At 35.9% G+C, this 15686-nt stretch overlaps 1 protein-coding gene across 5 annotated transcripts in view; it reads right to left on the reverse strand.

Moving 5' to 3' along the window:
- Nucleotides 1–15686, reverse strand: part of DMTF1 (cyclin D binding myb like transcription factor 1) — a 50878-nt gene that overhangs the window by 19726 nt on the left and 15466 nt on the right. For all 5 annotated transcript variants that reach the window (XM_040260701.1, XM_040260703.1, XM_040260704.1 and 2 more), the window contains 5 exons: nt 12685–12779; nt 8306–8420; nt 7090–7166; nt 1175–1332; nt 27–59 (listed from right to left, as the gene is read on the reverse strand). In XM_040260701.1, coding sequence (XP_040116635.1) covers nt 27–59; nt 1175–1332; nt 7090–7166; nt 8306–8420; nt 12685–12779 — 478 coding nt within the window. The remainder of the gene's footprint in view (nt 1–26; nt 60–1174; nt 1333–7089; nt 7167–8305; nt 8421–12684; nt 12780–15686) is intronic.

Consider the following 15686-nt stretch of genomic DNA (forward strand, 5'->3'; position numbering starts at 1 on the left):
TAATGGGAAAAAAAAGTCAAACTTACTCCTTGAGCTTTTCAATTTCTTCTGGTGTATATCTAGAAATTTAAAGAAATTTTTAAAAGATCAATTAAAGAATGCTAAAAGGCTTAATATAAATAAGAATTTCACTTAGGGAGCCAAATGTTAATCACTTGGCATATTCATAATATTTTTAAAGTAATCAATTTCTAAGTAGATTAGTAAAAATTCATGCTTTTTTTCCCTTAAAAACAACAACAACAACAAATATTTTAAGCTATTAATATAAGTTAGCACTGTAACAATTTTCTCTGGGAAAATTAAACATTTAAAACGTATTTTCTCCTATGCTGCCTAACACTTGTTTTATTTCAAGTTATATTCAGGTACTCTAATACCATGGCTATTCTGAAAGATGATGACATGGTGAACTGTAGCTAAGAAGAAAATCTATGGTCAACTCTTACAAGTCACTGAAAAAAATTCAAGTTCTCTTTCTCTACCCACTCATGGACAACTGATATATTCTTGCTTCAAAGTCAAGACTTTTTTGCAGTAAAGTACTCAACATAACCAATGCAATGTTCTTTTTAAAAGCAGTATCTAATACGCCACACTACTACCATCTAAAATTCCCAAAGAGAAATTTAAAATATGTCAATAACACCATTATTATCATTACATTGAAGATATGAAGGCTTCCTCTGGATATTATCTATGACAGAAATCCATGCATTATATCTAGAAATTTAGTTATTTTCTGTTCTGCTTTTATTAAAAAAAAAAAAAGTCACTGACTGCCGTAAGAAATGTTATACTATAAGAAAAACATTACCAATGAATTTAAGAGTTTTTTTTAACATCTCCTAAATCTTTAACTACTTTTATACTTTCTTTAACACTACTTTACTCAAAAGCAGATTTTGATGTCTTAATATTAACTGAGCTAAGTCTCAAATCAAACCTATATAAGGTATTTCAGATTCTAATTTCTAAAAGAGGCCTTACTGTAATGAGATTTCACCATATTTACAACATGTACTTGGAGAATAAAAATACTAACATCGCTCAGCAGTGATTTGTAACTGTGTCCAATTAGGCTTTGATCATAATTTTAGTTAAAAAATGATAGTTCCTTAAATATTTCCCATCTAAGTTACACGAAAACATGCAGTATTACAAGTTTTCATACTTTCCCACATGGTTTCTGTCATCGTACATGCGAAGCACTCTTCTATAAACTGCAAACAAAGGCCGGTTCAGACCCCATGCTATAGTCCTGTAGAAATCTTTTCTTTCATCTTTTGACATCTCAAAGATGATTTCTGTAGCATCTTTTATTCCGCGTGCCTAAATGGGTACATTTCTTTGATTTAGGGATTTCTGATAAAATGCATATGGATATACTATGCTTTTTAAAAGATTTTTTACTGTTAAAACCAATAGCATTTAGAAAAATAACATATTGCTAATTTATTAAGTCAAATAAGAAATAATGATACTTAAACATTCCAAAAATAAGTTGGATATAATTGAATAAAGTCCTGCACACCGCTTTTAAAATTATAAAAAATTATATCTAAATAAAGTAGAAAAGGAAGAAGTCTTAAGAACAAAATTAATATAATCAAAAATAGAAAAGATAAGCAATGCTAAAAACTGTTTCTTTGAAAAGATGCATAAGACTAAGACCAAAAAAAAGACAAAAAAAGATAAACTTAACAACAAACCTTAAAAAAAGAGAGCCTAGAGCCTAGAGATCAGATAGTTTAAACTCATGAAAATTTTATGGCAATAAATCTGAAAACTTACATAAAATTTATAAATTTCTAGAAAAAGTCAACTTACCAACTGACTCAGGAAGAGAAAGAAAATCTAATAAGCACAGACCATGAAGAAAATTTAACCAGTTATTAATAATTTTCCCACAATGAAAACAGTAGGCCAAGATGACTTCACAAGTAAATCCTACTAAACAATTAGGAGAAACATAATTCTGATTTTAAACTATCCTAAATATAAAAAGGGGGATAATCCCCCACTCATTTTATTAGACTGGCATAATCTTAAAAGCAAAACCAGACAAGGAGAGTTTCAGAAAAGATTTTTCAGGCCAAGTTCAATCATCAAAATAGATCACCAGAATCCTCAAAATCTTTTAGCACACTGAACCCAGTAATATATAAAAAGATTAATACTCAATGCAAAAAAGTAAGCTTACTCTAGGAATGAGTTTGTATTAATGTCACAAAGAGTAGTAATTAATTACAAAAGTAGACTTACAGGGAAAAAAGTAAAATCTCAACATGTATGGAAAGAGCAATCATAAAATCCAACATTCAAAAAGCATAAAGACTGTAATAATCATAAATGGAGTATAACCTTTAAATATTGTAAATCGCTATGTATACCTGAAACTTATATAATATTGTACACCAACTACACCCCACTTTTACAAAAAGCATAAAGATTAGAAAAGAATCATTTACAGATGTTATACACATAGAAACCCAAAAATCTATGAAAAAATTATTTAAGAATACTTTCAGGAATGCTGATTATAAAATAACAAAGTCACTTGTATTTCTAGACAAAGCTGATAAAAATCTTTAAAACTGTTCACTAATAATAGCATCAAAATTAGAACTAAATCTTAGGTAAATTATGCAATTCCTTTATGAAGGAAACATAAAACTATTAAGTGAAATTAAAGAGGAACTAACTAAAACAAAGAGCTATAAAATGCTCTTCAGTAGGAAGTCAGAATATTAAAAAGATGTTACTTCCTTTCAGACTGATTCAGGCTCAGTGTTGTGTCTGACTCTTTGTGACCCCATGGTCTGAATTCTCCAGGCCAGAATACTGGAGTGCATAGTAGCTTTTCCCTTCTAAAGGGGATCTTCCCAGCTCAGGGATCGAACCCAGGTCTCCTGCACTGCAAGCAGATTCTCTACCAGCTGAATAGCCTATCCCTTCTCCATTGGATCTTCCCGACCCAGCAATCAAACTGGGGTCTCCTGCATTGCAGGTGGATTCTTTACCAACTGAGCTATCAGGGAAGCCCAACTAATACAGAGAGCTATAAAATGTTCTTCAATAGGAAGCTAGAATATTTTTTAAAAAAGTTAATTCCTTTCAAACTGATTCAGATTCAATGTAATCCCAATAAAAATTGCAACAGTTTTTCATTCTTTGCAAGCTGAATCTAAATTTATAATGGGAGAGCAAAGGGCCAAGAATAGCCAAGACACTGATGAAGAGAACTGCCTCATCAGATAGATACTGAGGCTTCTGAGACAGTGCTGTACTGGTGTAGGTATCAAACAGAAGCTAGGAATAAATTAGAAAAGCTAGAAACACATCTATGTAAGTTTGAGTTAAGACAGAATGGGTATTGTAGACTGGGAAAGGATAGACATTCCCTAATAATGCTGGAACAAGTGTCATCCATACAAAAAGAAAGCAAAAACAACCACAACCCAGTAACACTGAAACACTATCTCATAACCACAGGTTAAAAAAAAAAAAAAAAAATGTGAAAGGCAAAACTATATGAGAATATCTTTATGCCCCTAAAACAGAGGAGGATTTCTTTAAAAAGCACACAAAAACACAAAAGTAAAAAGATTATAATTTTGACACTGAAATGAAGAATATTTTTTCATCAAATGATACCTAGAGAGAATGAAAAGACAGGCCACTAACTTGGGACAAGATATCTGTAACACAACCAAATAAACATTAGTATCCAGCATATGATAAGAACATCAAGATTATAAAGATGAACAACCCCACAGAAAAAACTGATGAAAGACACAAACAGGAATTTCAAAGAGGAAACACAAATGGCCAACAAGCATATAACAATACATAATCAGATAAACACAATTTAAACCCATAATAAATACCTTTTACACCTACCAGAATTAAACAAATTAATAGCAAAAAACGAAAAAGAACCCAAATGACCATTAACTGTGGAAAGGATAACTTATATATTCACATGATGAAACACAGGTTTCAATTAAAAAAAAAAAAAAACCAATAGGGGATGAATCTCAAAAATCACAATACTGAACAAAAGAAGCCAGTTACAGAATACCCAGAGAATAAACCTTATGTAAATTTTAAAACAGGTAAAATTACACTGAAATGCATTATATACACTCTTTTGACTGTATTAAACTTTACAGTAAAATGTTTCTAAATTTTAGAATCTTTTTCAAAATTCTTTTATGCAATTTCAAGTCTGGAAACAATTAAACCTAAATATTTACAAGTACCTAGATGTAAGGCATTGTGTTGCAGGATGACAGTACAGAGAGATGAAAGGACTTTTCTTTTTCTTGGTTCCTTGTGACAGTATCTTATCTTTTCACCCAAAATATGGAATATATGACATCTAATTAATTGCTTTAGAAACAGCTCCATAATGTTCTTGCAAGAGCACCACATGATAAAAAATCATAGTCAAAAATTGAAATCAAACAAATTATCTCTTCCCAAGATCAGTGTATCTTTTTTCGACATGCCTTATTCTGACAATTCTATCATCCTCCTCCGAGACATCCTCAATTGAAAAAAAAATACTCTTAAATTATTCCATCTCCTCACTTGCCTTCTTAGCCAATATTCAGTCACCAGGCTTCCTCAGAAGACTACTTGCTTATCTGTCTTTTCTTTGCCAATTCTATTTCAACTACTGTAGTTTTTACTACTCACAACCTGGTCAAATGAAATGGTCATCTAAAAGGTCTTATCATAAAGCTGCTCTTTAACCATCAAGTTGGAAGAGTCCTTGGAAATCATCTTCTCTAATTTCTTACATAAGAAATCAGCTTCTTATTTCCCAAATTCAGTGTTTTTTTTTTTACCAACTGGCTACTAAACCTGTAGCATTTCCCCAATTTTAACTGAAGTGTGTGTGATCAGTGGACAACTTTTAATACACTTTTGGATATATTTCAATAGTCACTGAATTTCTGTTTCTCTTAAAACAATTAGCTTGGTGGGAAGGATCTTCCTTTCCTAATAAAGAAATAAAGTTTTTTCTCTTTATAAAGTCTAGTTTGGGAGGAGTGTAGCTTAAAATTAAGCTTGAGAATGTGGACATACTAGGCAGCAATGTATTTAAAATAGTGAAAATTTACACATAAACTACCAAACAGCAGGAGAATAATTAAACTTCAAAGCTCAAGTTCTAGCAGCCAACTGGCTTCGGTTCAAGTTAAAGGGGTTATGTTAATGTACTCTGGGTTTGAACTCTGAATCCTCAACACACATCATTAACTCATAATGTTCCCTCCAGCCCTCAGTTCAATTCAGTCCCTCAGTCGTGTCCGACTCTTTGCGACCCCATGGAATGTAGCACGCCAGGCCTCCCTGTCCATCACCAACTCCCGGAGTTTTACTCATGTCCATTGAGTCGGTGATGCCATCCAACCATCTCATCCTCTGTCATCCCCTTCTCCTGCCTTCAATCCCTCCCAGCATCAGGGTCTTTTCCAATGAGTGAGCTCTTCGCATCAGGTGGTCAAAGTTGGAGTTTCAGCTTCAACATTAGTCCTTCCAATGAATACTCAGGATTGATCTCCTTTAGGACTGACTGGTTGGATCTTCTTGCAGTCCAAGGGACCCTTAAAAGTCTTCTCTAACACCACAGTTGAAAAGTATCAGTTCTTTGGCACTCAAGTTTTCTCCATAGTCCAACTCTCATCCATACATGACTACTGGAAAAACCATAGCCTTGACTAGATGGACCTTTGTTGGCAAAGTAATGTCTCTGCTTTTGAATATGCTGTCTAGGTTGGCTATAACTTTCCTTCCAAGAAGTAAGCATCTTTTAATTTCATAGCTGCAATCACCATCTGCAGTGATTCTGGAGCCCCCCCAAAAATAAAGTCTGACACTGTTGCCTCATCTATTTGCCATGAAGTGATGGGACCAGATGCCATGATTTTTGTTTTCTGAATGTTGAGCTTTAAGCCAACTTTTTCACTTTCCTCTTTCACTTTCATCAAGAGGCTCTTTAGTTCTTTGCTTTCCGCTGTAAGGATAGTGTCATCTGTATATCTGAGGTTATTGATATTTCTCCCAGCCATCCTGATTCCAGCTTGTGCTTCCTCCCAGCCCAGTGTTTCTCATGATGTACTCTGCCCTACTCTACTCCTAAGTTTCACCCCTTTCTTTGAAACTCAGCTCAAATCCTTACTCTTGTAAATATTTTCTGTACCTGTCCTAAGCCTGAAAATAAACTCCTCCTTCTCTGTTCTCATGCATAATTCACAATATGTTATCCCTCACATGGTGCAAACAAAGCCTTGATTCATTCTTCACATGTTTTCAGAATTACCACATGGACTGTTGGCATTTGAAAGGCCAACACTATGTATTAAGGCAATTTCTATCTCTAGTGCTTTAAAAATTGTTTTCATCAGTCTTTTAATGAAGAGGATGACTAAGCCTGAATATGAAAATGAACTGGAGAAGGCAATGGCACCCTACTCCAGTACTTTTGCCTGGAAAATCCCATGGACAGAGAAGCCTGGGAGGCTGCAGTCCATGCGGTCGCTAAGGGTCGGACACGACTGAGCAACTTCACTTTCACTTTCATGCACTGGAGAAGGAAATGGCAACCTACTCCAGTGTTCTTGCCTGGAGAATCCCAGGGATGAGGGAGCCTGGTGGGCTGCCGTCTATGGGGTCGCAGAGTCAGACACAAATGAAGTCACTTAGCAGCATGAAAATGAACTAATATTTTTTAAGGGAAAGGACTAGTGCGATGTCATAAATTCAAAGAAAACCCATCTCTTAGGCTTTACACAGCATAAACTTAAATTCTAATTTATAGGCTGCTTGAAAAGATAGAGCTTTAAGATTCTGAGAGGCTATTAAAATTCTGTCTTAACTTTGGGGTGTTACCTAAAGCAATAAACCTGTTTTAAACTGAGAATTCAAAATGTGTAAATATACTATAATACAACTGAGATTACTAAGCTACAACATGTTAGCCAATTATCCATTACATAATTACTGAAAAGTGCTACTTTGGTATTTTGCAATTGGCAATCAAAAAATTCGTGAAACAAAAAATATGCCATAAGATACCTTCAAATAGCGTTCAATATTGTTCATCAAAATATCAATTTCTTCCTTGGACCACATCCCCTGCTTCCATTTATGTCCTTTAAAAGAAAACAAGTAATGCTATTGATAATGTTATTCTTGGGAAGAAAAGAATGTAGCTAATTTAATATCTTATTCATCTGAAATCTGAAAAATTCCTAGGTAAAGTTGCTTCTGTGACCTCTGGTTTTTAAGAAAGAATACAAATAACCCTAGTAAACAGGGGTAGTAAGTAAAAGAGCCATAAAAAATACCTCCTCTTAATTACATCTCTTACCCTTTCAGCAGGATAGGACTTATAAAAAGTGTAAAAGCCAAATCACAGTCAAAACTTTCTGAAAAATTTCTGCAGTGAAAAATAAGTTTTATGGAAAAAAATACATATAAAAGATTCTAAGACAAGGTAAACATAACATTGGAATACCGAGTGAGTAATTCATTCTTAATGAGTAGTTACTGTACAGGGGTTGAAAACAATCTGTTTACTTATTTTTTGTTTCCTTTCCTTACTGTGGCATATACACAACCCCCACTTTCTTGAAGTGGCTTCCTAGTAATCCTTATGAGCACGGTAGCACTATAAACACTTACTTTAAACTTCTAAACAACTTATCAGATCAAAGTTAGTAGTAGAACTTTGAAAAGGTTTGACTTCCTTCTCCCATAAGCAATAACTGCATTGACTTAAACGGTAACACTGTGCATTTGTTTATAACCTACTTCATATGGGACAAGTGATCAATTATTATAAAATGAATATTGGTTCCCCAGTCCCATTCGGAGAAGGCAATGGCAACCCACTCCGTACTCTTGCCTGGAAAATCCCATGGACGGAGGAGCCTGGTAGGCTGCATTCCATGGGGTTGCTAAGAGTCGGATATGACTCAGTGACTTCACTTTCATGCACTGGAGAAGGAAATGGCAACCCACTCCAGTGTTCTTGCCTGGAGAATCCCAGGGACGGCGGAGCCTGTTGGGCTGCCGTCTATGGGATCGCACAGAGTCGGACACAACTAAAGTGACTTAGCAGCTTAGCAGCAGCAGCAGTCCCATTCAGAGCCAAATTTAATTCAATTAGGTTCAAATTATTTTAACTATTCAACCATAATTATGAAGGCCCAAATTAGGATCCTTATGACTACAAGCTCTTTTTGATACTCACTTTTGCCACTGGTCACTGAAATTCAGTGTATCTTACCTTTGTTAGTTAGAGAATCCTTATCTTCTTTAGTTGTAAACCATGCTTGGCTAACTGCTGAAACTTCCTCATTACCCAAGGGAGATATTTCATCTAGTTGCTCATTCTGTAGAATCTTCAAAAGGCAAAAAAAAAAAAAAAAAAAAGCGGCAGTTTGATTTAACACCCAACCTGATTCTTCTTTGTAATGCTAAGCATTATAAAACTCTGCTGTATCTAAAACAAATGAATTTCTAGTAACATGAAATTCATTTGTTTTAGATATAATAAAACTACACTGAATTCATAGAAAGACAAATATTTTCTTGCTTTTAAGACAACATGAAAACAAAATTATCTTCAACAAGAAAAAAAGCCATTTGAATATTTATATGTATAAAACATGGAGAAGGAAATGGCAACCCACTCCAGTATTCTTGCCTGGAGAATCCCACTGACAGAGGAACCTGGAGGGCTGTAGTCCATGCAGTTTCAAGAGTCGGATACGACTTAGCGACTAAACCACTACTGTTACTACTATATATAAAACAAGCTCATAAATAAAATAAAATGGAAATGCTGGGATCAAGTGTCATGATTATTCATGTTCTCACAGGTAGTTTGCTGCCTAAATATTAATATATGGTCATCTGTAATGTAATCTGTTGATCAATCTAAAAGCTTAACAGGCTAATTCAAAAGATGTTATTGCAAATTTGTAGTCTGCGTATTTTTTACTGACAACTTTATTTTTACATTTAGGAGGGTATTTAGAGCTGACACCTACCCTCCTAAAGATATCTTTTCAAAGAACCATATGGTACTGATTTATTTATTATTATTGCAATAAAATAGCCTGCATTGAGAAATATAGTTAAATAGGCTTTATTAAGATACAAGTCACATCATAAAATTCACCCTTTAAAGTATACAATTCACTGGCTTTCAGTGCATTTATGCAGCTATCAGCAATTAAGGACGTATCTAATCTAGAAAATTCTGCAGGAACAAAGCTGTTTTTAAGAGACCTGGCTGTGGGCTAGAAAGCGCTATGGTATAAGTGAGGAAGATATGGCAACAGCGCTACCACATCAGTGCTACCGTAAGATGAGCCTGTTATATGCAGACCAGGAGAAGAGGAGAGTCACAAGCCTAGTGACCACTCAACCCAGCTAGGTCTCGCCTGGATCAACTACTAAGCTACATCACTTTCTGGAGGTAGGTCCTAACAAAGATTGACTGTTTCTTGAGTAGGCAGAAACTGGATCTCTATTTTCAAGAGGAAATGAAACATCTCACTTAGAAAAGAGAGAGGCTGTGAATGAAGAATCAAGCCACAGTGAGGAGAAAAGCCATGCCTATTGTTAACTACTATTTGTATATCTGGTGGCAATATTTTGTATTTATTAAAGTGGTTTAAAAACAACAACAACAACAAAAAAACCCCATGGGCAAAAGCTAGAAATCACTAGAATAAGAAAAGTTTTATAACCTGGCACTTATGTGTCATATACTTTAGATTTTTTCTTTTAAAGGTTAAGAGGACTTTATAAAGCTGAGAACTTAAACAGACTAGTCAGATAATATCCAAGGCCTCTTATATTCTGAGGATCACAATTCTGTAAGATTTAATATACGAGTTACTTATCAAGGACAATACGGAGAGCTATCAAAAGATCTTGATACGTACAATACTTTTAAGAAATGTAGAAAAATCTCCTGAGATGATGTTAACTAGGTTGTTGAAAGAATAAAATCACCATTTCCCAAAGTGAGTCTAAATATATAGCAAAGCCCACTCTGTGAATCTCAGGAATAAACCTTTCATGATTAATTACTGTCTTTGGGTAAACACTTAATGCCTTATGGTGCAAAATTTCCTGAAAACGACTTACATATTACTTAAACCATGTAATGTTAAACATGACAAAAATCATCACATAAAGTAAATAATTACTAAATTCTAGCAGTAATATTCAACACTGTCAATCAAACTGAGTATATCAGGAGACTTAGGTACCTAAGAGGCTATCTATCTATACTTAGTATACAGGTAGTGATTAAGTTTTTTGGTATTTTACCCCCGTTTCTCACTACTTGAGAACTTACCAGGTTGCACTAGTGGTAAAGAACTCGCCTGCCAATGCAGGAGACATGAGACTTGGATTCAATCCCTGGGTTGGGAAGATCCCTAGGGGGAGGGCATGGCAACCTACTCCAGTATTCTTGGCTGGAAAATCCCATGGACAGAAGAGCCTGGCTGGCTATAGTGTATAGTGTTGCAGAGTTGGACATGGCTGAAGCAACTTAGCACCAGCCACTTTCCTACTTTATATATAAATCTTTTCAAGTTACTCAGGCTTTGTTTAACTTGCTGTTGCTTTTTCTAAATGAAGTCTTTGTGAATTGGTTGTTGGGTTTCTTGTTTCTCATATATACAGGTTTAAATATCTGAAAATAAATATTTCACACACTAAATGCCTCTTGCAACCACAATGTACTACATACATGGGAAGTTTATTTTAGTTCCTAATTGTTTTTCAAGCTAGTCCCACCACTGGAATGGGACAAGGGGGCATTAGCTACTAAACTAGGTGAAATAACTACACCTAGTTTGACACAAAGCACACAGCAGAAAAGCACACTATTTCTGAACTTTAAACTGTGCTTTCACTCCCAACCTAATGTTATTTAAAAAAACATTAGAAATTATTAAAAGTTTTTCATTCACTAAAATGGTAATAACAAACCAAGAGGTTAGTATTAGATTGTAACTCATTAACTCTTCAGAAATAATCTAAACAAAACAACCCTAAAACTTGTGTACATTACCACTGATCAATCTGATAAAAACTAGGTTGTAAACCAAACCAGACATATGTATATAGTTATTTTCAACATGCTAAAAATGGAAGTGAGACTACACTACAAATGAAATGAAATTGACAAAAACTGTTTTTAAAATTTTTTATTTCTTTTTGGCTCTCTAGTTGCAGTGCACAGGCTTCTTATTGCAGTGGCCTCTTGTTGCAGAGCATGGGCTCAATAGTTATGGTGCAATGGCTTATCTGCTCCACTGCATGTGGGCTCTTTCTGGACCAGTGATCGAACCCATGTTTACAGCACTGGCAGGTGAATTCTTAACCACTGAGCCACCAGGGAAGTCCTGCAAGATCCATTTTGAAGAAAGAATGTGCCCTATTGTTTCTGAGGATTTAGAAAAACTTTCTGTCCAAATTCCCCAGCCTGCCTCAAAGATGTCTGAAGCATATTAGAGCATGTCTGAAGCATATTGCTTCTCCGGAAATCCTGTCATTCTGGGACTGCTCTCAAGCTCCTCACTGCAATTCACAGTACACTCTCCTGAAATGTCCTTAGTCCCTCATATGTATCAACTTGTACCTATTTTGTAATGAAGAAGGGTCACTATGATGCTTTGCATTAAGAAAAATGTCACAATGTCGCTACTGTCTGCTAAAAAGTATTTTATTAAATGAAGAGACAGAGCGAAAGAACAATCAGCCAGAAATAAACTTACAAGTAAAATAGACTTAAGCTGCTGGCCACTGAAAAGAGCTAAGAATGATGACTGTTTTTGGCAGAAATAACACAAGACAATTAAAGAAGTTCATATAGGAAAACAGGCTATTTAACCTCAACACATGGTAAAATCTATCTAGTCGTACAGGTTATCAAAAGGAACTATGACTACCACTGTTAATAGTTAAAATGTATTTGAGATGACCAGCTTTCATTCACATTAGGGCAGAGAACACACGGAACCTTTCTAAATCAGTCACTACAGATAACTGCTGGGTAAAGCTTATTTTAAAAACTTTTATATCCCAATCAATATCTCATATAACTGGTAGATAAAATTTAAAGTTATTTAACAGCTCAAAAGAGATCACTCTAGGGAGATAAAGAATGCACATGCGTTAGTTCAACAGATGTGAACCACTCTACAAGGAAGCAGCTTTAAAATTCTATCGCTGTTTACAATTCTGAGACTCATATATGCAGGGACTGGAAACCTGGAAGATTAATGAGTCTTTCTTCCATCCTGTGATTGCTACTTTTTCAGACTCAGGGCTTCCCAGGTGGAGCTAGAGGAAGAGAACCTACCAGACAATGCAGGAGGCATAAGAGACTGGTTCAATCCCTGGGTCGGGAAGATCCTCTGGAGGAGGGCATGGCAACCCACTCCAGGACACTTGCCTGGAGAATCCCATGGACAGAAAGCCTGGCAGGTTACAGTCTATGGAGTTGCAGAGTCAGATGTGAATGAAGAGACACAGCACTCATGCATATTGTCAGACAGAATCTATTCTCATCATTTTATCACCTAAGGTTATATACAAAGGATAATCTTCTTGCAGCCATACAAAGACTTACTATACCTGGATCTGTGTCACAGTTCCCTCAGTAATCTCATCATCTGCCACCTCTGTGGTTGCAGTCATGGTCACCTCAAAGCTCTGATCATTTTCTGAAACTTTAAGAAAAAGAACAGTTCATCTCCAGAGTAATAGAAGCAGGTCCTAATTATTAAAAAATATACCCAAAGAATTAGGATGTGATCATCTAATTTCTTAACATATTCCTCACCAATACATCCACACACCTAAGTGTATGTGATATACATACATATATACTTGCTTAACGAGTATCTATTGTGCACCTACAGAGAAGGCGATGGCACCCCACTCCAGTACTCTTGCCTGGAAAATCCCATGGATGGAGGAGCATGGTGGGCTGCAGTCCATGAGGTCGCCAAGAGTTGGACACGACTGAGCGACTTCACTTTCACGCACTGGAGAAGGAAATGGCAACCCACTCCAGTGTTCTTGCCTGGAGAATCCCAGGGACGGGGGAGCCTGGTGGGCTGCCGGCTGTGGGGTCGCACAGAGTCGGACACGACTGAGGCGACTCAGCAGCAGCAGCAGCAGCAGTGTACCTAATACATGTGAGGTACTGTTCTGGGCAATGGAGAGACAATAATAAACAAAAAACCCCCAAAATTCTGCCTACAAGGCACTTAGAGTCTAGGGAGAAGACAAAATTAACACAGTATCATGTTGGAAAAGTGTTAAGGAGAAAAAATGAAGTATGGGAAATCTACTGGGAGTGGGGTCAAGTGTTTGAAATTTTAAATAGGAGGTCAGGAAAAGTAACCAGGATTTGGAAAAAGGCTAGTCATGAAGGTATCTTGAGAGACAGCACTTAAGGCAGATGGAAAGCCAAGTGCAAAAAGGTTCTGTGTGCCTGCCGGAGCAGCAAGGACAGTGCGCTAAGAGTTGACCAAACAAAATATTGTGTGGGATTCGAAAGCCACTGTAAATGAAGACTTTGGTTTTAATTCTCTTCCACTAAGGTGACCATAGTAAGATTTAGAGCAGAGGAGTGATATAAACTGAGTTTTACTTTAACAAGATCTCCCTGGCTGCTAAAGGCGAAACACCCTGAAGGGCAGCCCTAGCTGGAAGGAGATCAATGAAGAAGCTAAGTCAGTAATCTATTACTAGGTAAGAGGTGTGACTTGGACTAGAGTGAAGGCAAGTGAGGGTGGTAAGTAGTTCAAATTGTGGATATATTTTGATGGTAGAGTCAAAAGGACATGCAGATAAACCAAACAAGAAAGAAAATAAAATGTCAAGAATGGAATTAAAAAAAAGTTTTTTAATTTTTTACAAACTTTTTTAATTTTACAAAATTAAAAAAAGAAAGTTTTTTACCTGAGCTACTGGAAGAATGTACCTAACAATAATGAAATGGGGAGAAGGGTTTAGAAAGAAGCAAGTTTAAAAATGTAGCTCAGTTTTAAACATACTAGATGTTTAAACCCACTAAACACCTGGAGTTAAGAGAGGTATGGCCTGGAATAACTCAGGGGATTTAAAAGTATGAATTCTAGGGAGTGAAAACAGAAAACAAAAGCAATTAAGACTGAATCCTGGGTACTCCTCATTTAGAGGCTGAGGAGATGTGGATATGTCAGCATAAGAGACTAAGAAGAAATGGACAGAGAGAAAACTAGAGAAATGCATTCCCTGGAAGCCAAGTGACAAGTCTCAGAGAGGAGTGATAAAAAATGTGGGGAGATCAAGTAAGACAAAGACTAAAAAAATCACCACTGGATTTAGCAATAAGAAAGTCTCTGGAAAAAAACTTAAAAAAAAAAAAAAAGAGGAAAAAACAAAGTCTCTGGAGACAACATTTATAGTATAGCATTAAAAGCTGAGAGACAGATTGGAGTGGGCTTATGGAAGAAAGGAATTAGAAATGGAGGCAAGTATAGGCAATTCTTTCAAGGTACTAAAGGTACTCAAGGGAAGTAGAGAAACTGAATGGGAGCCCAAAGTGAGCTAACAGGACTTTTTATTTTAAAGAAGAAACTATCGTATTTTTGTAACGCTGATGGGAATGATCCAGAAGACAACGAAAAAACTGTTGACTCAGAAGAGAAAGGAGAGACGTCCTGCAACTATGTCCTTAGGTGGGCAAAAGGGATGGGATCTGGTATAATGAAGGGTTGGCCTCAGCTGGGTGAAAAGACAAGACTACATGGACATAGATACAAGTTGGTTTGTAAATACATTTGTAGTAGTGGAAACTTACAGAAACTATTTTCTGGCCACTTAAATTTCTCAGTAAAGTAGGAAGCAAGGCTATCAGTTAAGACTTAAAAATGTGGAAGAAGTATTGGAGGTTTCAGAATATATGAAACAGTCATCTTAGAGTGGGAGAAAGAATACCAGATAAGTATGGTATGACTGGGAGGCAACATAAGGAACCATTTAATGATCATAAATTTAAAGTGAGAGCAGTCAGCTTACTTGTGCTTTTTTCCTCCAATCCTTTTCAATTAACTATACTGGTATAGTCATAAATAGGCAGACAAATTGAACCAGGGTTGTGGTTTCATCAAAGAAAGGTGAGGTGAGGGAAAGAAAAAAGGATCTCAGGGTAAATGCAAGACAGAGATTATAATGATTTATCATAAAAACTGAAACTAGGTAAGAAGGAAATAAGTGAAGAAGAAATAACTGAAAAGTGCTAAGGTTAATGGGTCCCACTGGGGCAAAGGACTGCAGAAGTATTAAAGAAAGTAAACTGCAAAGATAGGAATTAGTGGCAGGAAAACAAAGTCTGAAGTAGGATACAAACAGATTCCAGTTATATATACAATAGGGAGAGTGGTATGGGAATGACAAATAATGCAGCACGAAGAACAAAAGGAATGAGAGGCACAAGTAACTCCAACGACCATCTAAATGAATAATCACTAGAGTTCTATTCTTAAATAATTTTATTTATTTATGTATGGCTGAGATGGGACTTCATTGCTGCTCAGGGCTTTTCTCTAGTTGTGGTGTGCGGGCTTCTTATTGCAGTGGTTTCT

This window comes from Oryx dammah, unplaced genomic scaffold, assembly GCF_014754425.2.
Source record: "Oryx dammah isolate SB20612 unplaced genomic scaffold, SCBI_Odam_1.1 HiC_scaffold_18, whole genome shotgun sequence".
NCBI classification, from domain to species: domain Eukaryota; kingdom Metazoa; phylum Chordata; class Mammalia; order Artiodactyla; family Bovidae; genus Oryx; species Oryx dammah.